The 27,616-nt window shown below is 47.6% G+C and overlaps 3 protein-coding genes across 8 annotated transcripts in view; 2 read left to right on the forward strand and 1 right to left on the reverse strand.

The window, feature by feature from the left end:
• The first annotated feature begins 37 nt into the window (after positions 1-37).
• Positions 38-21,208, forward strand: FHIP1B (FHF complex subunit HOOK interacting protein 1B). Of its 6 annotated transcripts, none has more exons than XM_060159811.1 (12): positions 38-156; positions 7,274-7,602; positions 7,733-8,371; positions 8,743-8,901; positions 9,095-9,181; positions 9,388-9,588; positions 13,520-13,599; positions 13,813-14,018; positions 14,406-15,185; positions 17,651-17,829; positions 17,989-18,151; positions 20,686-21,208. In XM_060159811.1, exons 2-12 carry the CDS (start codon positions 7,465-7,467, stop codon positions 21,045-21,047), a joined length of 2,994 nt encoding a protein of 997 aa, XP_060015794.1. In that variant the 5' UTR covers positions 38-156; positions 7,274-7,464; the 3' UTR covers positions 21,048-21,208. The 6 variants fall into 6 exon arrangements, with proteins under 6 accessions (XP_060015794.1, XP_060015796.1, XP_060015795.1 ...); XM_060159813.1 differs by having other exon boundaries at positions 13,813-13,976; XM_060159812.1 differs by having other exon boundaries at positions 9,388-9,555.
• Positions 21,209-21,312: 104 nt separating this feature from the next.
• The window catches only part of LOC132525279 (olfactory receptor 56A1-like), a 37,245-nt gene continuing 30,941 nt past the window's right edge, over positions 21,313-27,616 (forward strand). Inside the window, 1 exon segment of the mRNA XM_060157817.1 lies at positions 21,313-21,333. The gene's annotated coding sequence lies outside the window, so the exon portion shown is untranslated.
• On the reverse strand, positions 21,532-26,231 carry C9H11orf42 (chromosome 9 C11orf42 homolog). Its single transcript, XM_060157815.1, has 3 exons — positions 26,160-26,231; positions 21,931-22,729; positions 21,532-21,665 (listed from the first exon to the last, which is right to left on the reverse strand). Exons 1-3 carry the CDS (start codon positions 26,229-26,231, stop codon positions 21,532-21,534), a joined length of 1,005 nt encoding a protein of 334 aa, XP_060013798.1.

Consider the following 27,616-nt stretch of genomic DNA (forward strand, 5'->3'; position numbering starts at 1 on the left):
TCGCTGGGCGGTTACGTGTGGTGCGCGGGGGCGCGGGTTGCGTGTGGCGCGGGGCGGGGCGCGGCTGGTGCGCCTGAGGAGCGATGGCGGCCTCAACTCACCTAGCACCGCGGTGGCGATCGGGCCTGCTCAGGGTCGGACTTCTGTGACTGAACAGTAAGTGAGGGCCGGAGGGCGTGTGAGAGGGGAAGAGGGGCTGGGGAATGACGGCACTGGGTTTGGTGACTGTCCTGGTTGTGAGGGGACAGGGTGAGGGGCTGGCATGTGGTGAGGGGCCAGGTGTGAGTGTCTAAGGTAGGGGAGCAGGGCGAGAGCCTCGGGGTGAGTGGGCAAGTAAGGAGCTGGGTTGTATGAGGGGCCGGGATGCCTTCTGAGGGGCCAAGTGGAAGGGACTTGTGAACACGATTTACTGAGGAGCTGGGGCTCCTGTGGGCAGGCGTGAGGGGCAACCCTGGGACCAAAGTGAGGGGCTGAGGCCTGTGCGGGGCGGGGGAATGGACAGGGCGAAGGCGGGAGCATGCGGGCTGGTGGTGAATCGGGAGGGAGTTGAGAGTAGGGCATGGGGGAAGGAATGAGGGTTGTGAGACTTGGATAAAGGTGAGAGGTCGGTTCTGAGTGGAGCGTTCTGCCCAGTGAGAGCAGTAGTTTTAGACTGAGTAGGACAGCTTGGGTGGAAGTGTTGTGCTCTTGGCTCTTCTGCTGCATGGGCTCTACATATTTTGGAGAATCAAAAAATGATAAGCGTCGTGGGCAGTAGTAACGATGATAATGGAAATGATTTTTTAGGCTTACTCTTCAACAGAGTCATCATTGGAATCCCTCGTTCCCTCAAGTTCCTCCTTGGGACTGCAGACTTGAAGATGGTCCCTCTCATGGAGATTTTTTGGCTATGACCGCCTATGTTTGTTGTCTTTCCACCTGCTTCTGGGCAGCCTTACTCCACTGCTGCTCCTTACCTGTGCTGAGCTGTGGGGCTTTGACCGTTGCCATCTGTATTGGACTAACCACTTACAGCTGCTAATTCTACTTTCATGGAAATCATATGGTTTGTTACATACAACGCTGTATTTCGACTCCCAAACAGGATGGCTTTGCTTTCATTTTCTTACAGTTAAATTAGAAAAAAGCAAACTTATGTACAATAAACTACTCATATTTAAAACGTACATGTTTGATGAGTTCTGACATACGTTTACATCTGTGAAACCATCACCACTTTCAAGATACTGAACATTTCTCCCACCCCCAAAAGTTTTCTCCTGTCCCTTTGCAGTTCATTCCTCGCTCCACGACATGTTATTGGGTTCACTTTATTAGCATTTTACAGGTCCCCTTTTCCCTGCCAACCCATATGCACATGGAAATTCTGAATGTTCTAGAAAGCTGGGTTGGCCCTCAGATAATGGCTCCTTTCACACCACTAAAATTTCCTCTCTATTGACAGTCTGCCACAGAGCAGATACCTCCCCCAACCTCAGGAAGAGGTAGACCTTCCCTATCCAGACCATTCTTTGGGAATTAGGGGCAGCCCAAGTCCCCATTCTGTTCTAGAGTCTGAGCCTCAGAACCAACTGTTCTGTCCTATGGTATGTTTTCATTGCTTCTCTCTGGAGGCTGAACAGGTTTTCATGCTGGTGGAACCCTTGGCAATCTGCCCAGATGGTCAGAACCCTATAGAACTTACATGTATAATGAAAGAGTTTAGAACAATGATTCCTGAACACTGGGCCAAGGACAGAGCCAGTCCATGATAAAGTTTTTTATCTATTCAAGGTGGAAGGAGAGAAAGGCAACATACGGAACATGAGTTTTCCATAAAGATAAATTTATTCTTAAATTATCTTTCCTATTCTTTTGGTATTAAAGTGCTCTCTCTCACTGGGAAAGTAATGGTGCCAGCGGATGATGGGTTTTAAAAAACGGATCTATTTGCCAAAATAAAAAGTAACAATCCTATTTAAAAAATTTAAATCTATTTCTACTGGTTCATGAAATCCAGGAATGTAGGGTGATGATAGTGTGCCTGCTCAATTATGTTGAGGAAGCATGCATTTATACAGTAGAATTACTGTCTGACATCTAAATTGCATTCATGCATTACATAGCGATGTCAGATTTTACTGGAATTACATAGATTCCTTGTGAAGTATGCAAGGGCAGGAATTCTTATTTTATAGATGGAGAATCAAATCGAAGAGCCAGAGACCACATAGTGATAAAGTGGCAAAGCTGGCCCCAAAATTTGGTCTCAAGAGAGTGACAGTGACTTGGGGAAAAAAAGTTTGTAACAGAGAGTGAAGGTGATGTGGAGTAAAAAGCATGTGATATACAGGAAGGGTTGTGATGACATGGAGGACGTTATCCTGGCAAAAAAGTCTTTTCTATGGTTTGTAATTGTTCTGTTTCCAAAAGAGGTTAAAGAGACTGAGGGTGACATGGGTTTGAAGTTTTTGTTTAATAATGTGGCAAAAACATAGGAACAGGTGTACATAATACCTGGATCACATTGTGATAGTGATAGGTGAGTCAAGTCACATGTCCAATGGTTCTTAGGGACTGTCCAAATTCTTGGCTGATATGGAGAAAGCACTGGGTTTCGTAAACTTCCTGTTTGCTATACTGAATTCTTTGTTGAATAGTGGTGCGTTAAGTATAATGGATTTTGCTTTATGATATATATAGCTGAGTGGTAGATCTGAGGAGATGAAACATAGATGTGGATGATGACGTAGAGATAGAAACATGCTTGGGGTGCTGTGTGTAACCATCTATTCCATATCTGCTATGTGCCAGGCACTCTTATAAGTGCTGGGAGGACAAATTCATTCATTCGTATAGTAATTCATTTATTCATTCAGCAAATACTTTAGCATATAGTCTGCCCTTGTGATGCTCACATTTTATGAGATAACAAGATAGATAAGATGTGGTCCTGTGAAGTCTCAAGGAATTTTCAATCTGGTTGGGAGAGATGGACACATGAAAAGATAATTTCAGTTGAGAGAGAGAATGTGAAATATGAAAGTATATCATAATGAGGTGATTACTTGTCTGTATCTAGTCTCAGTCTCTCTCTATGTTCCAGTCATATTTACTCAGTGATCTATGGTATATCTCCACAGGTATCGCAGTTAACGTGTCTAAAACAGAACTCATTGTCTTCGCTTTGAAAGTCTGCTTTTGTACCGTGTGTCATATCGCAATCCAGGCAAGGACTTCAGTGTCATCTTCCATCTTTCTGCTCCTTCACCCCCTGTATGTAGTCAGTCACGAAAATCTTAATACATTTCCCTTTATATTATCTGTTTTCTTCATCTCCACAGCTACATCTTCACAGTTAAGGCTTTAGTTTACTACCTCCTCATCTCTCATCTGGATGTTTTTCCCCAGACAGTCTCCTGCCTTCAGGCTTGCTCTTTTCTCATCCGTCCCTGGAATGGTCTTTCTAAAAATGCAAATTTGATCATGGAGCTCCTCTGCTAAAAACTTTTGGCTCTTTGTGTTCTGTAGGATAACATCCAAATTCCTTAATATGGCATCATTTGGCCTCAACTCACCTCTCCAGCCTCATCTCGGGCCACTCTCTCTCTACTCTGTGTTCTAGCTTGAATAAATTGTTCACAGTTCCCTGACAAACATGTTACTTTTTTGAGCCTTGAAATCTTTGTAATAGCTGCTTCCTCTGCTAGGAATGCCTTTTCTTCTCTGCCCGGTGAACTTTCCTCATCCATTAGGATCTAGTTCAGTTTCACCTCCTCTTTGACTTCTTTGTCGCCCTTCTGCAAAAGGGTGGAGAAAGCTGTGTGTGACGTGGGGATTTACTGTTGTAAAGGGGAGTCACTATGCAATAGAGTTCACGCTGTGAGTTATGAGGGCTCTGCTGGAGTGAGGTGGGGAGATCCCTGCAAGAAGCAGAGGTGGTACTGGGGAGAGGGGAGGGAGTGAGTTAGCACCATACACTGATAACCCATTTGTCTCTTACATATAGGCTGAGGGATAGACAGGCAGAGAGGATATGTCTGAGCTGAGCTCTAGATCGTAGGCTCCTATGAGGTGGGGTTTGTTTATTTGTTTTTCCCTTTTGTATTACTATGAAGTTTTAATCAGATCTTTCTACTTTCAGAATCTAGGGTAAGAACCCATCGCTGCCTCTTAGGTCAGTAAGAGGAAGAGCCATTGTAGGGGGAGAGAAGCCTCAGAACTTCACTGACCTGTCTTAGAAGGTTGTTTTGGTCTCTCTCTGTCTGCTGTAGATGTTGCAGGTGTATCCCTGCCCCCACCTTCCTCCCTCTTTGCCTCTCCCAGGGCAAAGGTTCATAAGTGAGACTGAGCCATTTCCTGCCTCGTGCCTGCTATTCCCAGGTTGTTGGACACCCTTGCTGAGTGTTCCTATAAGGCTGTATTTCGGGCCCTCCGGTGAGTGCTTGACCTTGGCCATTTTGGGGGGTCTGAAAGATCATCTCCTTCTCTTTTCCTTGTGGCTGAGCCTGTAGGTAAATTTGGGAAGAGGGATCTACTTTTCTCTAGACTTTGCTGTGGGAGGAAAGGGCACAGTAATAGGGTGGTGATCCCATTCTCTTCTGTCTTGTTCTGAACTTTTCAGGGTTAACAGGGAGTGAGGGAGTCTTAGGTGGGTGACAGGAACACCAAGCTGTGGCTTTCTTTTGGATTTCTGAAGTACGTGAAGAGGGTCCAGGTTAAGTGTTAGCTTTTGGGTTCTGAGACAGTGATTTCAGTGTGGCTTTTCTCTTTGAGGTCTTTGAATAGAAATGGGGGTGGGGTGGGGAGGGAAAGTCCTGGAGGCCAGTTCCCCTTGGGTCTGTGAGCATTGCTCTATGTTAGTCAAGGAGTGGAGCAGAGGTGGGCGCCCCAGGTACATCCCAAGGTAGAAGCTGTTTGTTAGTCTTTGGAATTGAGTTCTAGAAGCTGGAAGCAGTTTAGTTGTGGACATGTTAAGGCCTTACTTTGCTGAGACTGGTTGCTTGGCCCTTCTTCAGCTCCCCTGGGGTATGAGTGTGAGGTTAGGTCTCTGTTTGCTCCACCATATGTTGCTATCTGACATATTTTTAAAGGGAAATTTGATCTTGTCATTTCCTTGTTTAAAAACCTCCTTTATTCCAGGGTGTTGATAGATAAACCCAAAGTCCTTAGCATGATATTCAGTGATATTTATAACCTTCACCCATGTTTACCCTTCAACTTAATATTGTATCTCTCTTCTCTAAATAGTCTGAGATTAAGTCACACCAAACTTGCAACTGTTCTTCAAATTTGCTACGTTCTTTCACAGTGCCATATTTTTGAACATACTGTTTTTAATATGAAGAAGGCCTTTCCGTCTGCTTTCTTTGTGGCCAGTATCTCGTTGTTAAAGATTTAAATCAGATATCACCTCTTTTCTGGAATCCTCTTATAGTTTCCCAGGAAGATTTAGTTGCTTTCCTTAGCACCCCCATGACATTTTTGTAAGTACCTCTGTTTATAATATCTATTGGAGTTTTTGTTTATGCTCCACCAACTGTTTTTATCCATTTTTGTACTTCCAGTGCTTACCTATTATTAGCACAGTGTCCCAGCACTTATCAGTATGATGTACACCGACTTAATCAACGAGTGAGCCCTGCCTGCTGTTTAGGACTGCTCCCACCCTTTATAAGACTGTCTTTTGGAAAAAAAAAAAAAGACTGTCTTTTGTCCTCCAGAAGGTTTTCTTAAGCATAGTTGCTCTCTTCCTTTAGTGTGCGCTAATAATGGTGAGAGAGAGTGTATCTGGGTAGAAGGGGTGGTGGTTAATATAACTGGAGGCCAAATGTGGGCCTGTTGCCAGGTCTCTGGGTTCCTTTAGCCTTATTGAGTGTAAAGAGGAAGGACAACTGAACCACACCTTTCCTCTGAAGTTTTTTTGGTTTTTTTCCTCTGAAGTTTTTATACTTGTGAGATATTGTTGACAGACAGTATTGTTGAGGGGGTGGTAGATGTGATGAGAAGGAACTGTGAGCCATGGCCGAGGCCAACAGCTGTTTTGGTACTTTTCCCCATTCTCTAGTGAGGGTGTGACGTCATGTCCCCAGGAGTGAGTGTTGGATGCATCTGACAGGAGTGGGTATATGTGTGTTTATTGGGAGTGTATCCTTGTGTTCTTTGCTAGAATGAAAATTCTTTTGCTCTTTTGGTTGGCTCTGGATTTTTACCTCTTAAGATTATTCAGCCAGTTAAAGGTCTATTAGTGTATTTCCTCCTGGGTGGGCTTCTAGGGAGGGACCTGTAATAGTTAGAAAAAAATTTCTTCCTCAACAGCCCCAGAGGGCCGGAGTCAGATCAAGACTGGATTTCCTGATCTTTGTTTGTTCATTCACTCATTCACTTAAGCATCCATACATTCAGCAAATATTTATTGAGTCCCTAGGCACTGCTCTAGGTACTGGGGATACAACAGAGAAACCTTGCCCTCAATGAGCTTCATTGTAGTGGGGAAGATAGACAAATAAATAAGCAAATAAATATTTTTAGAAAGTAAAAAAACTGCTAAGAAGAAAGGTCTAGGAAGCTAGAGAGTGAAGGTGGGAAGATGTGCTATTTAGATAGAATTGTTAAGTAAGTCCTCTCTGAGGAGATGGCATTTGGAAAGAACTGAGCGATGTGAGCAATGTGAAGATCAGGAAAAGTACACTCCAGACAGAGGGAAGAGCAAGTATTCAAGAAGCCTTGTATGAGTAAAGTATGAGTGAGGAGGGGTATGGTAGGAGGTTATACAGGTTAGATTATGTAATGCCCTAGAGACCAAGGTAGAGAATTTGGATTATTACCAGTGTGATAGGGAGTCATTGGAGGGTATTCAGCAGAGGAGAGATGTAGTATAATTTATGTTTTAAAACTCTGGTTGCCGTGTGGGGAATAGATTCTTAGAGGGGCAAGACTGGAAGTATGAAGACGAGATTGGAAGCTACTGCAATAGTGAGACACGTTTGGAGGGTATAGATGATAGGCTGATGAACTGGATATTAGAAGTAAGGACAAGAAGAAAAAAGGATGATGCCTAGGTTTTTGGCCTGAAAAAGTAGGTAAATATTGGTATCATTTATTAAGGTGGAGAAGGCTGGGGGAGTAACACAGGTTTAGTGTTGGAATGAGTTCTGTTTTAGACATGTTGAATTTAAGGTGCTGACTGTGTGTGTGGAGTTCTCAGTGGAGTGGTGGTTCTGAGTTCTTCCTGCTGGGCGGTAGAGAGAGGCAAACTTCTATTAACCTCTTCCATCCTTTCTCTTTGAATTAGATTTGTAGGTCTGGATCGGGCAGTGACCTCTGAGCTCACTACTCCAGCCTGGTATATCTTCTGGCTCCATGGACAGTTACTGGCTCCTACAGACCGGATGAAGCAGACTAGAGACACAAGTAGAGAAAGCCTCCGGCTGGCAAATTCTCAGAGTGTGGCCTTCTGGCCACTGGCCCTGCCCGGCCTACCTCATGGAGAGGATGAACTGGCTGAGCAGACTGGCCTCCCGGGGCCCTGGGCATCGTGTACCACAAGGGGCCAGTCTGCAGACTCCTGTCATGGCTGACCCTGAGACCTGCCTCATGGTCTTCAAGAATCACTGGTCCCAGGTAGGAGACTATATGCTAAAGGTCCCAGTCTGCTGGCTGCCCAAGTCCTAACATTCTTTGTTCTCTCACTTTGCCATCTAGTCACCTGATCATCTTAAATTTTTTTCTCTTATCTGTCCTGATTCCCCAGGTGGTGCGAATTCTGGAGCGGCAAGGCCCTAGGGCAGCTCCTGGGGGAGCCGACGATCTCAGTGCTGTGTGCAACCACACTTACCAGATGCTGACATTGCTGGCGGAGGATCGTGCGGTGCCCTCGGCTCCCACGGCTCCTGGGCCCCTGCTGGAGTTTGCTCTGCGCGAGGATCTGTTAACCCGTGTGTTGACGTGGCAGCTTCAGTGTGATGAGCTTGGGGATGGGGTTGAGGAACGGCGGGCTGAGCAGCTGAAACTATTTGAGATGCTAGTGAGCGAAGCTCGCCAGCCACTGTTGCGGCATAGTCCAGTTCGTGAGGCTCTGCTGATCTTGCTGGATGCCTGTGGCCGCCCTGTGCCCAGTAGCCCAGCACTGGATGAAGGCCTGGTGCTACTTCTCAGCCAGCTGTGCGTGTGTCTGGCCCGGGAGCCTTCATTGCTCGAGTTCTTCCTGCAGCCACCTCCTGAGCCCGGAGCTGCTCCCCGTCTTCTCCTCTTTTCTCGCCTTGTACCTTTTGTCCATCGAGAGGGCACCCTGGGCCAGCAGGCCCGTGATGCCCTACTCCTGCTCATGGCTCTATCAGCTGGAAGTCCCACTGTGGGCCGCTACATCGCAGATCACTCTTACTTCTGCCCGGTCAGCACCTCCTGGGATGGGGGGTAGGGTATGGTGTAGGCACGGGAGAGCACCTTCCTGTCCAGGAGTTGTGGAGGGACTATGTACCAGGGCCCTCTCCTTCAGGCAGTAGCCCCCTCCCCCCGGGTTTGAAAGCAGCACCTGGAGTTGGGGTGGGGATGAAACATGGGCTTAGGTGGATAAGGCAAGTATGAAGGCTCTTCATGGGCCAGTGTTCCCAGGTGATGTGTTGGCACCTTGGGTGACTAAATATCTGTTCTGGTAATAACTCTTACCCCTACTCGCATAAAAACTCTGGGTTAATAGTTTCCTGTTCCCCTTTTTTATATCGTCTGAGTCTTTGGTAACCTGTCCTTGGGGATGGCCCCCAGGTGCTGGCCACAGGGCTGAGTGCCCTGTACTCTTCACTGCCCCGAAAGATTGAAGTTCCAGGAGATGATTGGCACTGCCTGCGACGGGAGGACTGGCTGGGGGTGCCAGCCCTTGCTCTCTTCATGAGTTCCCTAGAGTTCTGCAACGCAGTCATTCAGGTGGGACTGGGGTTCCCAGGAGGTCTGGCCTTTGGTCATTCTGGGGAGATGGGGTGGGAGGGGGTGCATTCCCTGGAGTTCTGGTTTTCTTTCAGCTTGGGGGTAGGGTGCCTATTTGTATTCTACCATTCTGCTCCCTTCCTGACAATGGCCCCCTTCAAAATCCTCCATCCTCTGTCTTGCACCCTTACAGGTGGCTCACCCTCTAGTGCAAAAGCAGCTGGTAGATTATATCCATAATGGGTTCCTGGTGCCTGTCATGGGCCCTGCCCTGCACAAGGTGAGAGTCATGGGTGGCAAGGCAGATTAAGGGATTAGGTTGAGGGGTGGTAACCTCAATGCCAGGACCAATGTGGGTGGCAGTGGGCTGGGTACTCCTCCCTTTTTCCCTGTCTGCTCCTGGTACCTCCTTAGAACTTAGGGAAAATGGCTTAGCATATGTGTGGGGAAGCCCTAAATTTCCAAACTTTCCCTTTCTTTGTCCAGACCTCTGTGGAGGAGATGATTGCCAGTACCGCTTATCTGGAACTTTTCCTACGGAGTATTTCAGAGCCTGCCTTGCTCCGTACCTTCCTGCGATTCCTGCTATTACACCGGCATGACACCCACACCATCCTTGACACCCTTGTTGCCCGTATTGGCAGCAACTCCCGGGTATGGCCCCTACCTCTGTCCTGGCTTACCTGGGTGAGCCATCTTCTCTCTCCGACCTTTGTTCTGGGAGGGTGTTCCTGCCCTTCTTTGGCCTTTGTCTCCAGCAATCACTTCAAAGTTAGGTGGCATTTTCCTTCTAGTATTAAACTTTTAACTGTTTTGGGTACAATTTTAATGTGGCCTCCTGCTTTTGTAATATACAAATCTAGGACACAGTTACCTTTTCTGGATGACTTCAGCTGCTCGTCACGGCTATAGGTGTTGCCATTGTGTGACACTTGTTATGTAGCGTTGACCTGAGGTTCTCTTCAGCTGTGTAGCGCTTTGTGACTTGCTCTGGGTGACTTGAGATCACTTCTTCAGGCTTTGTGTCTGCTTTGATAGGTGATCCAGCTGCTACTAGTACGTTTACCTTTTCTTCCCTCTGGATTTGCTGTAGAGTTATAGAACTTGGGGCACCCATTTGCCCGCCTACCTACTTACGTTCCTTCTTCCTGAACATTTTGATTGAATGTTCACTATATGTCATACTGTTCTCTGGTACTGAGGATATAATGGTAAGCAGTGGTTGCTGACTTCATGGAGCTTCCTTCATAGAGGAGGTAGACAAGTAAACACATAACCAAAATAATTGAAAATTGAGGTCATTGTTATAAAAAAAACCCAACAGGGTGCTTAGGAAACAGTAGAGTGGTCAAAAAAACCATTCTGAGGAGGTGACATTGAGTTGAGACCTAAAGGTCATGAGGGAGTTAGCCTATTGAAGAGCAAGTGGAAGAACAGTCTAGGTAGAGGGAGCAATGCATGCAAAGTACATACGTGGGGAACAGGAAATGAAATGTATTTGAGGAAATGAAAGACCAGTGTGACTGGAGGTATAGTGAGCAAAGGGGAGAAGGGAAGGAGAGGTGGGTGAGTTCAGATCATGTGTGGCCTTGTAGACCATGGTAAGAAGTTTAGATTTTAACCAATAGAAATGTATATAAAATAGGAGTAAATTGTTTCTAAGTCATAAAGACCCGAAGTCTTTCTGGGGGAGTAAAGCATTAGTTTAGCCGTGGACTTTATGGCATTTATTTTGGCTCCGTCAACCATTTTTGTTTCCTTCTTTTATTATAAATAATTGAAGTTCTCTGGGTCCTTGTGTTTAAAATAGAAGTTCTTAGATCACTAAAGGTTCTAGAAAACTGTTCTAGATAACTGAGGTACCTGGTAGTAGGGTTCCAGATAAGTAAGGTTCCTGGATAGCTATGTTTTGTATAGTTGAGGTTTCTGAAGCTACGTTAGGGTGTATATGAGATATTCTAGACTGACTCTGATTTGACCAGTGTTTCTGAACCAAGTGTACACTTTAGAATTTGAAAATGACAGTAACCATAACAACAGATTCTAGGCTCTGCCTTAGATTTCTTGAGTTATAATCTTTGGGAGTAGGCCCAAGGCATGTGTACTTTTATAATACTCCAAAATGTAATTATGATACATGCCTTGGGTTAAGAATTATTGTCATAAACTGATAGGGAAGAGATGTCAAAGCTTTAATTTTACAAAGGCATTGAAAAAGTTTTATTTCTCATTATGCTGAAGCTCGACCAAGGTCTTAAATCTGTTTGGCCTCATGGAATGTCCTGTGCATGTTTTGGGAATGTTGATTTCCTTCCTAGGATTTGATTTTTCTTCCTGTATTGGGCTCTGTCCGTCTTGCTTTTGTCTTAATCTTATCCTAACTTCTTTGATTCTCCCTCAGTGTCTTTAGTCTTCAGCATATATTTCTGTTAGTCTTGCATTTGGTCCCCTGGTCTCAGGAGCCTTTCATGGTTTTGGGTTATTTATTCTTGACTCTCAGTTCTTGGAGGAACCAAATCTCTTCTGATTTTAGGATGCCCATGTTAAACATGCAGGTGCTTTCCTTTCCCCTGTTTAGCCCTTTTAAGCTTGATTCTGTTGGCCTGACTTTGTAACTGCTATAGTCCAACTTTTGTGGCTTAAGGTGAATCATGCTGGCTAGCTAGCCTGCGTATCTGTATTAGTTTCCTATTGCTGTCATAACAAATTACCACAAACATAGTGGCTTAAAGCAACACAGATTTATTATCTTACAGTTCTGTAGGTCATGTATCTGACACGGACCTCACCCCACTAAAATCAAAGCATCAGCGGGGCTGCATCCTTTCTGGAGGCCTTAGGAGAAAATCTGCTTCCTTGCTCACTGGGATCATTGGTCGAATTTACTTAATTGTAGATATAGCACTGAGACTCCTGTTTTCTTGCTGGCTGTCAGCAAGCTGAGGACCATTCCCATCTTCTAGAGACCAACTAAATCCTTGGCTTTTGATCCCTTGTTCCATCTTCAAAGCCATCAGTGGTGGATCGAGTCCCTTTCATGCTTCAGATCTCTCTCCTTTTTGACCCAGCTAGGAAAGGTTCTTGGCTTTTAAAGACTCGTGTGATTTGAGTGGGCCTATCTGGATAATCCAGGCTACTCTTCCCATCTTAAATTTTTTAATAACCTTAATCATACCTGCAAAGTCCCTTCTGCCATGTAAGGTAACTTACAGGTTCTGGAGATTAGGACCAGGACATCTTTGAGGGGCCATTTTTTCTACCTACCACACAATCTTGCAGTGAGTCTGAATGTTTTCATTGCTAGTTAAAATGGTCATTTAGGATAAACATCCATGCTGTCTAAAATGGGAACTGCTATCTTATCTCTTTCCCACCATGATTGGCTTTTGTTTGGTTTTGTTTTGTTTTTTCCTTGAATGTATGTGTGTATTCATTTATTTATTTATGGCTGTGTTGGGTCTTCATTGCTGTGCATGGGCTTTCTCTAGGGGTGAGCGAGGGCTACCCTTCGTTGCGGTGCACGGGCTTCTCATTGTGGTGGCTTCTTTTGTTGTGGAGCATGGGTTCTAGGCACGCAGGTTTCAGTAGTTGTGGCACATGGGCTCAGTAGTTGTGGCTTGCGGGCTCTAGAGCGCAGGCTCAGTAGTTGTGGCGCATGGGCTTAGTTGCTCCGCGGCATGTGGGATCTTCCTGGACCAGGGATCGAACCCGTGTCCCCTGCACAGGCAGGCAGATTCTTAACCACTGTGCCACCAGGGAAGTCCCATGATTGGCTTGTAATTCCCCCACAGTCATTTAGTTAATGATGAGCACCTAGACTGTGCAGGTAGTGCCCTGGACTAAGACCCAATAGTTGTCTTCAGGGTGCTCAAGGTGTACTTGCCGTAAGGGAAGTATAGAGAAAGTGCTTCGGGGATTCATAGGAGTGAGGGAGTGCTTACATGTGTCTCTTCTCTTCATCTAGCCAGAGGTGAACCACCCTTTTTACTTTTCTAAAACAAAAGTTTCCCTTGTTCTGGACCCACCTATTTTTTTCTTTTCCTGTCAGCTGCCCTTGAACTTTTCTTTATCCTACCTTCTGAGAGAGACACTGGTGTTGGAGAGGTGACTCAGACTCCTTGTTCACAGCCCCACCCACTTCCCAGCTGGGATTCTTCCAGGTTCCCTCTGGTTTTTTGTTGGTAGGCGTTCAGTTACTATGCTGCTATAGTCTGTTGACAGGCATTCCCTTAGTTAACACGTTGCTGTTGTCTCCTGTTAGTCATTCACTCAGTCCCAGTATTTCCTGGGGTCTCTTCATGGGTATTCATTCCATTTAAGCATTGCTGGTATCTCTGCTGCCAGGTGTATATAGCCAGAGAGTTTGCTGACATGTGTATGGTCTATAGAAATACATTAAATCTGACATGTGGTTCGTTCCTATCTGTGAATAATGAAGTCTTGACCACAAAGATCATGTGATCATTTATTTAATATTTGAATAATTGTTTTATGCCAGGCCCTGTGCCATCATTGCTCCAGGAGAGGTTGGTTGGGCCTGGGGTTGGGGAGGTTTCCATTTGGTAAACATCTTGGAGGGTAGAGAGCTCTTATGGTGACTCCCCGCCCCCCCCCCCAGCTCTGCATGGTCTCTCTGAGTCTCTTCAGGACCCTACTGAACCTCAGCTGTGAGGATGTCCTGCTGCAGCTGGTTCTCAGGTACCTGTGGGGGCAGGGCTGAGGGATGGCTGATCCTGAACCCTCCAGGCCCTCAGGGCCTTGTGCATTGCTGGGGTGATGGGTTGCATTGGGGTTGCTTGTGTGTGTGTCCTCTCGAAGCCTGGCTTAGCCATATAGTTCCACTGATGTTCTCCCAAGCCCTGTCCTTCCTTCCTGATCTATCCTGTGTCCCTTTTCTGCTGTCTTTCCCAGGTATCTTGTCCCGTGTAACCATGTGATGCTGAGCCAGAAGCCAGCTGTGCGCGATGTGGACCTATATGGACGAGCAGCAGACAAGTTTCTCTCCTTAATTCCACGCTGTTGTCGGCACCGTGCCTCCAGCCCACCTCGTCCAGAGCATGCCTCGTGGGCACGAGGTGGGCCTAGCAGAGAGGCAGGGAGAAGGGAGGACACGACGGGTATGGCCCGGGTTCTGGGGGAGCTAGCAAGAAGGTGGGAGGAGGGAGGTGGCCGTGAGTGGCATTCCATCTTTGGGGAGGTTGATGAGGGGTGTTGTAGGGTGGATCCTTAACTCCACCAAAGAAATTTAGCTTCTGAGCAAAGCTGTTCCTTTTCTTCACTCCAGTTGTACTCTTCTATTTCCGTTGTTTTTGTGGTGTTGGTGGTAATGAGGAGGGGGTGGTGGATGAGGAAAAGCTTAATTTGAGGGGTGGAGAGTCAGCTGTCTGAATCAGTCCCATGTTTCTTCTGCTTCATTGCCTTCTCTCTTAGTTACCCAAGGTGTCCCATCCTTCCTCCTGCACCTCTGGCTCTTTGATCTCTCTTATGTGTTTTCCCCTCTGCAGGCCCTGGAAGCCCAAGCGTTGACTCCTCTTCTTTGGTGACGGTACCCCGGGCCTCCACGCCATCTCGTCTGGCCCTCTTTCTGCGACAGCAGAGCCTGGGTGGCTCCGAGTCTCCAGCCCCAGCTCCTCGCTCACCGGGGCTTGCTGCATCCCCAGCCTCCAGCCCTGGCCGACGGCCCAGCCCTGTGGAGGAGCCCGGTGAGCTGGAAGACAATTACCTGGAGTATCTGCGTGAGGCGCGCCTTGGTGTGGACCGCTGTGTCCAAGCCTGCCGTACCTGGTCTGCCCCCTATGATGGCGAGCGGCCCCCTCCTGAGCCCAGTCCTGTTGGCTCCCGGACTAAGAAACGCAGCCTACTGCCTGAGGAGGGCAGGGGCCATGCAGGGGAAGGGGAGGTGGAGGAACTGGGGAGGGGGGCGCTGGCTCTGGGTGTGAGGGAGGGCCCTGGCCACCTGCGCCCTCCCCAGCTCAATGGGGTGCCAGGACCATGGCCTGAGGGGGCCAAGAAGGTTCGTCGGGTGCCACAGGAGGGAGCTGGGGAACTACTAGAGGGCACCTCCGAGGGCGTGGCAGGACTAGAGAGCTTTGGGCAGGAGCTCCGGGAGCTGGAGGTGGCGTTGAGCAATGGGGGCGCTGGCTCAGAGCCCCCTCTAGAGCCTTCACTACCTCTTGAGGAGGAGGAGGCCTACGAAAGCTTCACCTGTGCCCCTGAGCCCCCTGGCCCCTTCCTCAGCAGCCCTTTGCGGACTCTCAGCCAGCTGCCAAGCCAGCCCTTCACTGGTAAGCTACTTAGCCTACGTCTTCTCCTTTGTGTACTCTTTGCATGTTCTCCACGTGTTTGTGCTGGTTTCTGAGACTTCTTGCCCATGTCATTCCTGTGTACTTGCCTAGCTCCTCATCCATTTTGCCTGGGTCCCCTCCAGATACATATCATGTCATACTTGTGTCTCAGTGTCTGTCTGTAGTCTTCCATGCTTGTGCTGGTTTGAGTATTGACTTATGTCTGAGTCTTGTATGTCTGTCCTTTATGCATGTTCCTCCTCTTCCTCAGTCTGGCCATTTTCTGGGATGTGTGATTAGGATATTCTGTGTTTGGTGTTTCCTGGTGAATCACAGCAATACATCTGAACCATGTGGAAGACATACGTGCTGTCCTGTATGTGAGGCACCTATAAATCATGCTGTTCCATGGTGTTCCCACCAATATATCTGCCTGGGTGTTGGGTCTCTTGTCAGCTCTTCCGTGGCCCAGGGTCAGCTCTCTGCTATACTTTTCTTCTTCAGCCCTGGCCTCCTTTCTCCCAGCCTCTTTAGAGAAGGGCTCAGCTTCAAGTTTCTCCTGTTCCCTATCCTTGCACCTTGTTGGTTGCCCTGACTGCTCAGTAAGACTTTCTAAGGGTTTATGGTTAGTGGTAAGAACTGAAGCAGATAGAGTGAAATACCTCTCTCTGGGTAAATTAGATCAGTGAAATACCTCTATCAGGGCAAATGACAAAGCATGGCCCTGAGCCCCCTGGCTAAGTTCTTTTGGTCTCTCCAAAAGACCTTGGAGCTAGATCTGGCCTGAGTGGCTGGGCTAACTCCTCGTTGTTTTTGTTTGAGAGCCAGCTTTACCCAGCCCAACCCTCATCTGGCTCTTGTCCCTACTCTACACCCCGTGCTGGGGATTGGTGGGGAGGCACTTCTGGGAAGCTGTATAGTGCTTTGGACTAGACATACCTTGAGTTAGCATTCCATCTATGTCTTTGTTGCATGTAAATCACTTACTATGATGCTGGTACATTGTGAGAACTCAGCATGTGGTAGTTTAGGATTATCATCTCTTGGGTGCATGGCGGATACAAGTTGACCAAGGTACCCGCATATCTTCCTGTTGTTTGCAGTCAAGTTATCATGCATTGATCAGTACATGCCCTAGCTGGGCCTTGCACAGCATCAGGCCTTTTGCTCTGGAGTAATGATAACTCTCTTGCAGACTACAGAAAATATGTCTTTTCATTTATTTAGGCTTTGCTCTGCTCTTTCCTTCTCTAGACCACTAGAAGGTGGTGTGCAGGTTTTACCACTTTCTTGAAGCGTTATTTGAAGTTCTGTCCTTTTTCTTCTTGTAAACTCATCTGAGCTTTTTCTCTTGCAGAAAAGTCCCCGGAGATGAGAAGGACAAAGTTATGGGATATCTTAGGACCCTGCTAAGCTAGAGTTGTTTTAGGGCTAAGGCTAGTCATGTGCATGTGGAGTAAGAATGTTCTAGGATCTTTCTCAGGATTCAGTGTCTCTTGCCCTTCATTGTTCTCCTGCCTCAAGTCTTAGTGCAGTTCCTAGGCACACTGCCTCTCCCTGACAAATCCCTGACCAGACAGACTGTGATGGTTCTACAGTCCTAGTGTTGGTGATCTGGCTCAGTTGAGGCCAGTTCTCCCGGAAGATCATTCTAATCCCTTCTGCCATCCTCTTTTCCACCAAAGAGTCTGTCGTGAATCAGTTTTCTCTGGCCCTGAACTAAGCTTTTTTCCCTACAGATTGGTTCCCCGCTCCTGAACAGACCTGATTTCTTTTTTGGTTCTCCAAAGATTCCTCCCCTAACTTTAAGTTGACCAATCTAGTCACCGTCTTTGCCTTCACTATGCTTTCTTCTTGCTTTATTTCTGACTCAGGTCTAGTGTTATCCCCTGTCTTGTATGTAACCTGATTTCTTCTTTTGGTCTAATCACTTTCTCACTTGTTCTTTCTTCAGTTGTCCTCTTGGGTGAAGCTTTTTAAAAAACTGAGAGATATTACATAGCTTATGGTTATTATTGAATACTTATAATTTGCTAGACTTTGGCCTAAATGCTGTGTATCAGTATCTCTTTGATCCTCTTAATAACCTTATGAGGTGGGTGTATTTTCTTATTTTACCAAGTAGGAAACTATGCTTGGAGAGTTTTGATTCATCCAGTAACTTAACTAGTAAACGGTAAAGCTAAAATTTGAACCAAGTCTGTCTGATTCCAGAGCCTGTGGTCTGGTCCTTCAGCTAGAATGTGTATAAAGCTGGCATCTGGACCTCTTGTGGGTCCATGTGGTGTCTGCCATTTTATCTCCTCCAGAATAGGATGTTCACAGGATATTTAAACATGCAAATCATTTTCTGACACAAATAATTTTCATCTAGTGGTGGTGGGGGGTTTCATTTTGGGGAGGAATGCGTGTGATGTGCATTGTGTTTAGGCCTTGTATCCTTGTGCCCACCCACCCCACCCCAGGCCCCTTCATGGCTGTGCTCTTTGCCAAACTCGAGAACATGCTGCAGAACTCCGTCTATGTCAACTTCCTGCTGACGGGGCTGGTGGCCCAGCTGGCCTGTCACCCCCAGCCCCTGCTCCGCTCTTTCCTGCTCAACACCAACATGGTCTTCCAGCCCAGTGTCAAGTCCCTGCTGCAGGTGTGCGATGCATGCATGCATGGGTGCGTCCAGGCTCCATGGTGGGCCAGGCCCACAGCTGGAGTGGCCCTGGGGGGGCTGGGAATAGGCCCAGCGGGGCTAGAAAGGACTATGTCAGTCTAGAGCCACCCAGAAATGTCATGAAGTTGTGCTTCATAGGTGCTGGGCTCTGTGAAGAATAAGATTGAGAGCTTTGCAGCCTCCCAGGAGGACTTCCCAGCACTGCTATCCAAAGCCAAGAAGTACCTCATTGCCCGTGGCAAGTTGGACTGGACGGAGGGCCCTGCGGCAGGATCTGCCCCCCGCCGGTCTGATTCCCTAGGTGAGGCGTACCCTGCCACCACCTCCCTGTCCTCCCTAGGCAACTAATTAGCTCAGGTTAACTGAGTTTCTTATTAAGGTTGAAGCCTTGCACCGGGAACTAGGGAGCTGCAGAGAGTAGAGTCTTGGTTTTGTCCTCAGGTTTCTGGGCAGAGGAAAAACATAGTTCTGTCCACTGAGAGCCAAACCAACAGTACCAGCAAAAACTACTCTAGAAGTTGGGGACGGGCAAGGGGACAGAAGAGCCTCTAGGTTGAGATATTGTTAAAGCTTGGTAAAGGACATGGCATTTGACATGGGCCTTGAGAGATGGGTAGGACTTGGGTAGGCAAAGGAGTGGGATGGCTTTATTCTTTTGTTCAGGGGACAGCATGAATTGTTTAGTTGGAGCAGGGGATTTGGAAGTTGGTGGAACAGTTGGTAGTAAGGTTGGAAAGATTTGGTCAGAGCAGAAGGTTCTCAGCATAGAAGTTGGGCTAGGCAGAGGTTGTAAACTTTTAGGCAGTGAGAAACCATTGGAGGTTCTTAGATCTGGGAATGGAGAGATAAGTGTGTTAGTTCATGTGCTAGTTGCACTGGAGCTAGGAGAAAATGGAGTCAGAAGAGCAATTGGGAGGCTTATGCCATAATGCAGATGTGACCTGTGAGGCTTGAATTAGAATAGTGGAAATAGAAAGGAAGAATTTGATGGAAATGGGAAGGAAGTACTGGCAGAGTTTGGTGAGTGGTTGTGGGGTATAAGGAAGAAGGAAGAGTTAAATATGACCATGATATTCTAAATTTAGATCTTTCATCAACAAGTATCTGAGTGCTTGCCGTATGTGCTAGCTGTTGTCTGTGATACAGGGGACTCAGGGAGGTACAAGATGTGATCTTTGCTTTCAAAAAGCTGAAAGTCTAGATAGTGACTAGAGGATTGTCATAACTGAGGGAGCAAGGTCCCAATGGTGGTGGAAGTAAGTGGGATCCAGAGCACAGGAAAGTTTTTTTCCCCCTTTGAGGCAAATGAGGAGAGATCAAAGGAGGAAATGTTACGTACAAGTGGAGTTTTGAGGTGTGGAGGGAAATTTTAGGGAGTTGAAGTCATCCTTTATTTGCTAATTGAAGTAGGAGGCAAAATAATATGCTGAGCAAGAGAGCAGAGGTGAGATGGGGGCTTAAGGAGGAAAGTGTATAGGTTGGGAAGAGAGTACCAGAAGGGTTATTAGATAGCTGTGAAGGCCCAGCTGAAGTTCCTTAGCATGATTTCCTCATGGTCCAGTACCAGGAATTATTTCTTGCTTCCACAGTCCTGGTACTATGTTCACTGTGGAGGGCCCAGGGATATAGAGGTAAATAAGACAGAGTCCAAGCATTTAAACTCACAGATTAATGTATGAGGTAGAAGACATGAGAACAAGTTATTAAAATGCAATGTGATAGAGCAGTAAAATGGGAAGTTAGTGGAGGGCAAATTAGAGGAGAGGTAGGGATGGGGAAATTAGGCCAAGAATGAAAACATTGAGGAAAGCAAAATTAAGGCAGAAGGGGCTACAGAGGCATGAAAGGAGCCTGGAGGGTTCCAGGAGGAGCACATAGGTGTGGATGCCAAAGCAGGGAGAGTTTCTAGAAGAGGTGGGAGGAAATGTGTAGAGAGTTTCTAGAAGAGGTGCGAGGAAGTGTGTGAACCTGGTTGTAAAGGGCTCTGAATGCCAAATCTAATATATCTGTTTAGCATATCTCTGTAGCCATTATTAGAGGTCGAGAATGGGAATGGATTCATGATCTAGAGACTAGATCCCTAGAGTCTAGGCCCTAGGTCCTGGACAGGGCCAAGACCAGATCCAGAGCCAGCAATCTAGGAGGAAGGAAATTAGAGAAGAGAAGGCAGTATTTTAAATGGTTCATTTGAGTCTAAGCTGACATGAAGTTGTCTGGCCACAACCAGTGGGAGGGTGGCTTTGGTGGATGTCGGAGAGGGATTGGTGGAAGGCCAAGTGGTGGCACAGGAGAGCAGAACTTGGAGGGGCAGTGGTGTGTGACAGATCTGATAAAGTCACTGAACTATGACTGCATATGTAGCACCTGTGGGTATTGAAGGAGCAGGGGTGTGGGTGAGGTGTTACAGATAGGCAGGGGAAGGAGGAAATGTCTAGAGGATTGACCCATCTAGTATAGGAGGGTGCTGGGCAGCAAGAATAAGGGCATGTTACAGACTGAGGAGAAAGAGCTTGGTGATGGTAGAAGAGTGATTGGAAAGGGAGGCGCAGTAAGAGAACCCCTCAAGGTGAAGGGGCCTGGAGAAGGGAGGGGTCTTGTCTGGGAATGAAGTATCTGAAGGGTTGACTGCCTAAAGACTGAGCATGATGGTTGGCTGTTGGGGAGGTTGGATAGAGGGAAGGAGGCTGGGCAGGCAGCACTTTGGTGTTAAGAGTTCTAGTGGAGAGGTCCATGCCCCTGGGGGAGTGGGGGTGCGTGGGGAGGGGAATCTCCTCTCCCAGGCCAGGGAACTTTGCCTGACGCCAGCAGCTTCATGACACTCCTGTTTGTTCCCAGTGAAGAGCCGGAGGCCGTCCTTGGGGGAGTTGCTCCTGCGGCATGCACACAGTCCAACCAGGGCTCGGCAGGCGGCACAGATGGTTCTTCAGCCTGGGAGAGACGGCACAGGACTTGGCCTAGGTGGGGGCTCCCCTGGGGCATCAACACCGGTCCTACCCCCCCGGGGTGGGGCCCCTGACCGCCAAGGTGAGGCTCTGCGAGTCAAGAATGCTGTCTACTGTGCAGTCATTTTCCCTGAGTTTCTCAAGGAGTTGGCTGCCATCTCCCAGGCCCACGCTGTCACCTCGCCTTTCTTGTTGGATACTTCAGAGGAGGGATCTGGCCCTCCCATCTCAGGCTTTGGGCCCCTCAATCCTTAACTTTCTTCCATGGACAATCAGGGCCTTGAGTGGCCTGTGCTGGGGCCAGGGTGTAGGCTCCTTTTTATGTTTGGAGGCAGTGGCAAGAGGACTTTTTAATTTATTTCCGATGAATGTTTTCTGGAGAACTTGTTGCAATATGTATAAAAGGGAAATCTCTATTCTGTGCTCATTCTTCTTTCCCACGCTTTTTCTGTAGGGCTGGGGCCCCAAGAAAGTTGTACATGGATGGGGAAGTGGTCAGGGTGTTTTCTGTCTGGCGAGGACACGATGCCAAGGTTTTGAGGTACTTCTTATGCCTTTAGAGGGTGAGGGGACATGAAGCCTGGGGAAAAACGATGGGACTTTCCTCCTCCACACTCCTACAGGAAGAAGCACCATGGGCCCAGGATGGTTTGGGGGAGCAGCAGCTGATGTTTATTGGGGACCAGTATCCCTTTGTCAGATCTTGGGGGCCTGGCCCCCTGCATCTCTCGCCTCAGCTTCATTCGTCGTCGCTGTCGAACTCCGAGGACAGACCCTGCAGCAGGGGCAGGGACATGGAGTGCCGCTCGGGGTCCCCAGGGCCCCCACCCTGGGCTCCTGGTGCGGGGCTTCGGGGGCTGAAGAGCCAGTTCTCTGCCAGGGTTGGGGATAGCCACAGCTTGACTCATGCCCTTGTCTTTCTGCCGCCCTGGTCCCTCCCTCTGGTCTTCTGTGCTGTACCCACCCCCTCACCAGGACCACGCTTCCATCTCGCCCTCCCCTGGCTCCCTCACTCCATCCCCCTCACCAGGGTCCAGTGTGGAGTTATGGGTGCCCCACACACTCCTGGGCTCTACACCCCACGCCCTTTCCCTCTACCTTATCCCATCCCTCTCATCTTCGTTTCCCCTAGCAGTACCTGACAGCATCTGGGGCCCCCTTCGGAAGGGGTTTCGGCCCTTGTAGGAGAATCTGGGTGGTCTGCCCTCTGGCCCTTCCTGGGGAGGTGGTGATGGTGGGGCTGGGCCAGGTGAGAGCACATCAGCAGCTTCGGGGACATCAGCAGGGGCTGACATGGGGGCTGGAGGTGGCATGATGCTGAGGTCAGGTCTGACCCAACTGGCCCCATGGGGCAGTGGGTCTTTGATCAGGGGCTTCTGTGGTCCCAGCACTCCCTTGGGCTGCAGTGAAAACTTGAGGCAGGAGAAGGCAATAGGCAGTGACCGCTGTAACCAGAGCAGTTGGGGCTTCCGGGCTGTAGGCAGCAGCCCCAGCTGTAGCCAGGAACAGGAGAAGACCTGGTAGATGACGTAGATGCTGTGGGTGCTTCGGAGCCAGGGAAGAGTCTGCTGTAAGCTCACCTGCCCTGGTGGCAGCAGCAGGAAGGCCACCTTCTTGCGCAGGCCACCCATATGTAAGCGGATCCGGCAGGGCTGCCCATCCAACAGTCGCATTTCTTCATAGGCTGTCTCTGCCCGGCCATTTGGTGAGTATTCTCTAGTGCAGTGGGCAAAGGCACCTTCAGAGCCTGCCTGCTCCAGGAGGTTCGGTAGTGGCCCCACTGGTTGTAGTGCCCGCCGGCCCTGCCGACCTGGCAGAGCCAGGCGGCTGTGGACTGGGCGGGACTGTTTCACTAGCACACCCAGTAGGTCAAAGCAGGCTGCATCCGACAGGAAAGGTACTGCCACTACATTGGGCCCAAAGCGCTCCTCTGTAACCTGCAGGTGGCAGGTTAATAGGTCAGGGACTGAGTTAGGGTCAGAGTTAGGAGTTACCTGGTAGCCTACTCTAGCTTGACCCTCCCACTGTCACTGCACACTGTGCTCAAACTGTTGTGCTTCCTGCTTGTCTCCCAGTTCCCTCTAGCAAAACCTGAATCTCTACTATGTGCCAGACTCTGCTAGATACTGGGAATGCATTAAAAAATGAGACTTTGTTCTTGTCCTGATAGAGCTCAGAGAGCAAGCTGTGGAGCAGATGAGATGTGATTTAACAGCCTTTGTCTTTGATAGAAGAGGATCAAGGATAGTTTCTAGGTGGTAATGCTTTAACTTTGAAGGAATTAGCCAGGTAGGAGAATGGTCAATCCAGGCAGAGGGAACAGCCAGTGAAAAAACTTGAACTTACAAACTAAGAGGGGCATAGTCAGGGAAGTATACTTTCGTATTACTTAAGTGTAGGGTGTGGAGAGGGACAAGCACACAGGAGCTTGATTATTCAAGGCCTTGTGTGTGTGCTAAGTGATGGGACTTTTATCCTGAGGACAGTGGGAAGCCACTTGAAGGGTTCTGGTTAGGAGGGGCACAATTCAGATAGGCATTTTAGAAAGTTAATTTTGAATAGGAAGGCATAAAATAGAGAAAAAGTCAGTTAAGAGTATGTAAAATTCCAGGCAAGACATGGTGAGGCCCTGAACTAAAATAATGGGGGAAGGTATTTAAGTTATAGAATTAGTAGAACTCGGTCACTTAAGGGGTGTGGGAAAAGGCATCCTCAAGGATTAGGGTTACATGGGTGATGTCATTAACCAAGAGTGGTTACACAGAAATAGGTTTGGAAGTCCACACCGCGTCTGTAACATCTTAGTATACACCTTCTGCCCGAGCTTCAGAGGACAGTTCTTTTAGGGATTTGAGGCCTCATCTTTGTAATGCTAGTTCCAGTAGGCTTTCACAGATTACAGTTCCTCTTGGTTTTGTCCTTCTGGCCTTTTTGTGCTGGGTAACCCAGTTCTGGAAAATTTAATTTCATGACCAACTGGGAAGCCCTGTAAGATCCTGTCTAGTAATTGTACTTAGGTATGATCTTGACTCATCCAAGATATTGTTGGCTGAGACTTCTGGCTCTGTGTTCTGCTAAGGAGCATACACAGTTCCCTCTTTGGGCCCCTTTCACGTTAGAGTCCTATTCTTAAAATGCTGTGTGCTCTACTTCCCTCCGCCAGACCCCCAATCCCATGTGTCTGTGCCCCTGCTGATGGCATTGCCCACTTTACTGGCTTTCTTGTAGAATTCACCAATGGTCCCTTAAGGTTGATCTGCTTTTTGCTACATAAAGCTGTTTTGGAAGTGCTGCCCCCCAGCGTAAGGGGGGCGTAGCTAGTTGTGTCTGGACTTTACACAAGCTGAGATAGCTTGTCACTACTGTCTTGTCACCTAGCCAAGGAAATAACTGGTGCTCTTTGTTGATCTGCATGGAAGAATTTCCTCTCATTCCTTCTCCTTTGTTTCACTAAGATATGGGACATTTAACTTTTGGGTGGGGGCATAGGTCTGAAGAACAGGACCCTGAGAAGAACAGTTGGATTTCCAGGGGTGAGAGCAGAGCAATGGTGGGTTAGCATTTTTGTATAGAATGCTCTACCTCACGACAGTGAAAGCATAATCATCAAATATAACCTCAGAATCCCAGCCTAGCTGCTCCTTTGGTGCCTAGGATTCTGTACAAATGAGACGAATTGGAACGTCTCCAGGAGAGGTCCCTCTAACAGGAGTGTGATGTTTCTTATGGTCTAAATTTCTGCTAAAAGGTGATTAAGCTGGAAACTCTCTTTCAGAATATAGACATGAATTTGCCATGGAAGTTTATTAGGCCCTTATTCTTACCCTGAGGGCCCCAGTGGTTATCCTAAAGCAGGAAAAATAAAGCACTCAACACTATGCTAGGGTGAACGTGTTCTTGGCAGTCACCATTTGAGACCACGACCTGCTTCCACTGCACTTCTGGGTAGAATTTCTGAGGACTTAGAGGCCTGCAAATTCAGCTCTCCCCGGGGCAGCCCAGGAAAGTGATGGTGGAAGATTATCTTCCTGGAGGTACCTTGGCAGGTTTGAATTCTGAATAGGGAGCCCTTGAGCCACATTCTGTTTTTCTACAAAGTGCCCAGTAAATCAGCAGTTCTGGAAGAGGAAACCAGGTTACTCAAAGGTATCCTACTTCTTGAACTTGTCACATACTACCAGTGATTTATCCTGAATGTCCCTACCCTGACTTTCCTGGCAATTTTCCATTTAAATAGGACAGGGAGTTTTTCTGATACTCAGAGATGGTGTAGCTTTTTAATAGTTAAAGACCCCATTTACTTCACCCTAATTCTGATTGATCTAGTCCAGGACCAACCTCTAACGCTGCTGAAACTAGTTGCTCTCATTCTTGGGAGGACCTTGGCTCTTCTCTTTCTGCTTCCTTGGGAAGCTGACCTTTGTGGTGAGCTGCTACTCCATTGCAGATGGGAGCTATGTGCCATTAAGGCTGCTTTGAGTTTGGTAGTTACTGCTTTAAGATGATTATTTTAAACTTGGTGGGCTGCTTTCTGCAAATGCTTTAAATTCACTCTCCTTCAGATAGGCTGACCAGAACCCGATCCCTAAATTCTCTAATATCAGAAATTAGTGTCCATCTAGATTTTGTGGGATTTTCTGAACACCAGCAACTCAGAGCTGAGATCTGCCTGCTCCTGGAAATCTGTATATTTGGCTCAAAACCCAAATTTCTCATTCTGTGGAAGTTAAGCTGGAGGGAATATCTGTGAAGAGGTCAAAGGTAAAGTTCAGGTTCTTTAGAAAACGTAAAAGGCCTTTCACCGTCAGCCCCTATACCTCTTCTTCCTCATTTTCACCACTAATTCTTTGAACCCTGTTCTAGAGGACTATTTGTAGTTCACTAATTTACATTTTTCTTTCTTTCTCTCTTGGCTTTTGCATATATTCTGCCTTTAACTAGTACACCGTTCACTCACACACACACCCCCGCCCCTTGCTCATTAGGTGTTTATTAAGCACCTTTTATGTGCCAGGTATTCCTCTTCCCTCCATGTGAATAACTCCTATATGCCAAGCTGGAATGTACTCACTCCAGGAAGCCTTCCTGACCTCCTAAGTCTACCCCTGACTTAGCGCTTCTCTTTTCTGCTCTCATAGCTCCCTATCCATTGTCTTTCAAGGAACCTTTCTTACTGTTTTTGCAATTGTAATTAAATTGGACACTCTGTGCAAAGCACTTAATGCAGTGCCTCACACATAAGCCAGCACTGAGTAAATGTTAGTTATTATTGTCTTTAGGCTTCCAACTCCTTCCAACTTAGAAACTGCTCAGACCCATCTAGGTCCCACTTTGTTACTTCCTCTTTAGCCCTCTTTACTTACCTACCTTATCTTTGATGAGGGTCCAGGTAGCATCAGCTTCATCCAGTGTCAGCAGGTGAGGGGTACCAACCAACATGATGGAGTGTGGGAGGGGTTAGGCAGGGCAGTAGCTGCTGCAGAAACCCCAAGCTGCCCATGGAGGTGAGGCCCCAGGCCCTGGACTCTGACATACTACAGCATGAGGTCATAGAGGTCCTGCCGGGTGTTGGGGCCTTGGGTGGGGAGAGGGCAGTCGCTTTCATAGCCTCACTGTACCCACCACCTGAGTCCATACTCTTTAGTCACCTATTCATTCTCCTGCTTTAGGGGAGGTAGACGCAGGTTTCCATTAGGGTGTGTTTGTATATGTCTGTATGTCTGTGTATATGTGTGTGTGTGTGTGTGTGTGTGTGTGTGTGTAGTTCTTTGTCTGAGTTCTTTAAGGAAACAGTATCGGGCCTTTCCTCCTTAAAGCAATTTGCTATGCTATCTTGTCAGTTGCAGATGACTTCTTTGTGAGGTTGGATTGGGGTCCTGAAGGACATGGGAGAAGCATAGATCAGGACTTAAACTGAGAACAAAGCAGTGGCGCTCAACCTCGGTCATACTTTGGAATTACCTGGAAGCTTTAAAAATTACTGGTACTTGGGTCCTACTCCCAGAAATTCTGGTTTAATTGGTCTGGAGTATGCCTGGGCATCAGGATTTCTAAAAGCTCCCCAGGCAATTCTCATGTGCAGCCTAGGTTGAAACTCATTATTAATGAGTGGGTTACAGTTGCAGTGAGAACCAGGTGTGTGTAGGAGGGTGCCATGCTGAGTGGTGACAATGTGGAGGATAAGAATCGAATTGGGATAATGTTGCCTTAGTAACTGGAGAGAACTTTCAGGAAGCCAAAATTACCCAGCTAAATTTAAGGAAATTTTTCTTCATCCTCTACTTCCTTTCCAAGGCTGCTTTGTATCTAGTGGGTACTCTTCCTTTATGGCCCTAAATCTATGTGTGGCTTTCACTTGCGTCTCCATCCAGAGATCTCAACCTGGTGTTTTGCTGGAGAAGAAGAGTGGTTTTTCCTTGGAGAAGAACCACTCTAGAGAGTCCTTCTAGAAGCTGCTTTCCCACTACACTCCTGTGTGCCCACGAAGACTCCTTGTGTGTGGGGAGCATCCTCCCCTATCCTTGCCCAGCATGTGGAGTTATCCCACAAAGTGGACCATTGTCTTAGGTGACATGAGCATGAAGCACTGGGAAGGGTCCTACCATGGTGGGAGAGAGTGTTACCAAGAAAAGTTTCTTCAAGGAGAGGTGACTGGCCCCAGGAAAGGGCCGGTCTTCCTAGAGAGCTGAGAGTTTGGGTATCAGGTCTTTGAGCAAAGGTTTGGCAAGTGAGCATGGGCCTGTGCTCCAGGAGAGGAATTAATATTCAAATATTTGTTGAAATTGAATGTGTTAGGGGCTATTCCAAACACTTTGAATACATTA

This window comes from Lagenorhynchus albirostris, chromosome 9, assembly GCF_949774975.1.
Source record: "Lagenorhynchus albirostris chromosome 9, mLagAlb1.1, whole genome shotgun sequence".
Lineage (NCBI taxonomy): Eukaryota > Metazoa > Chordata > Mammalia > Artiodactyla > Delphinidae > Lagenorhynchus > Lagenorhynchus albirostris.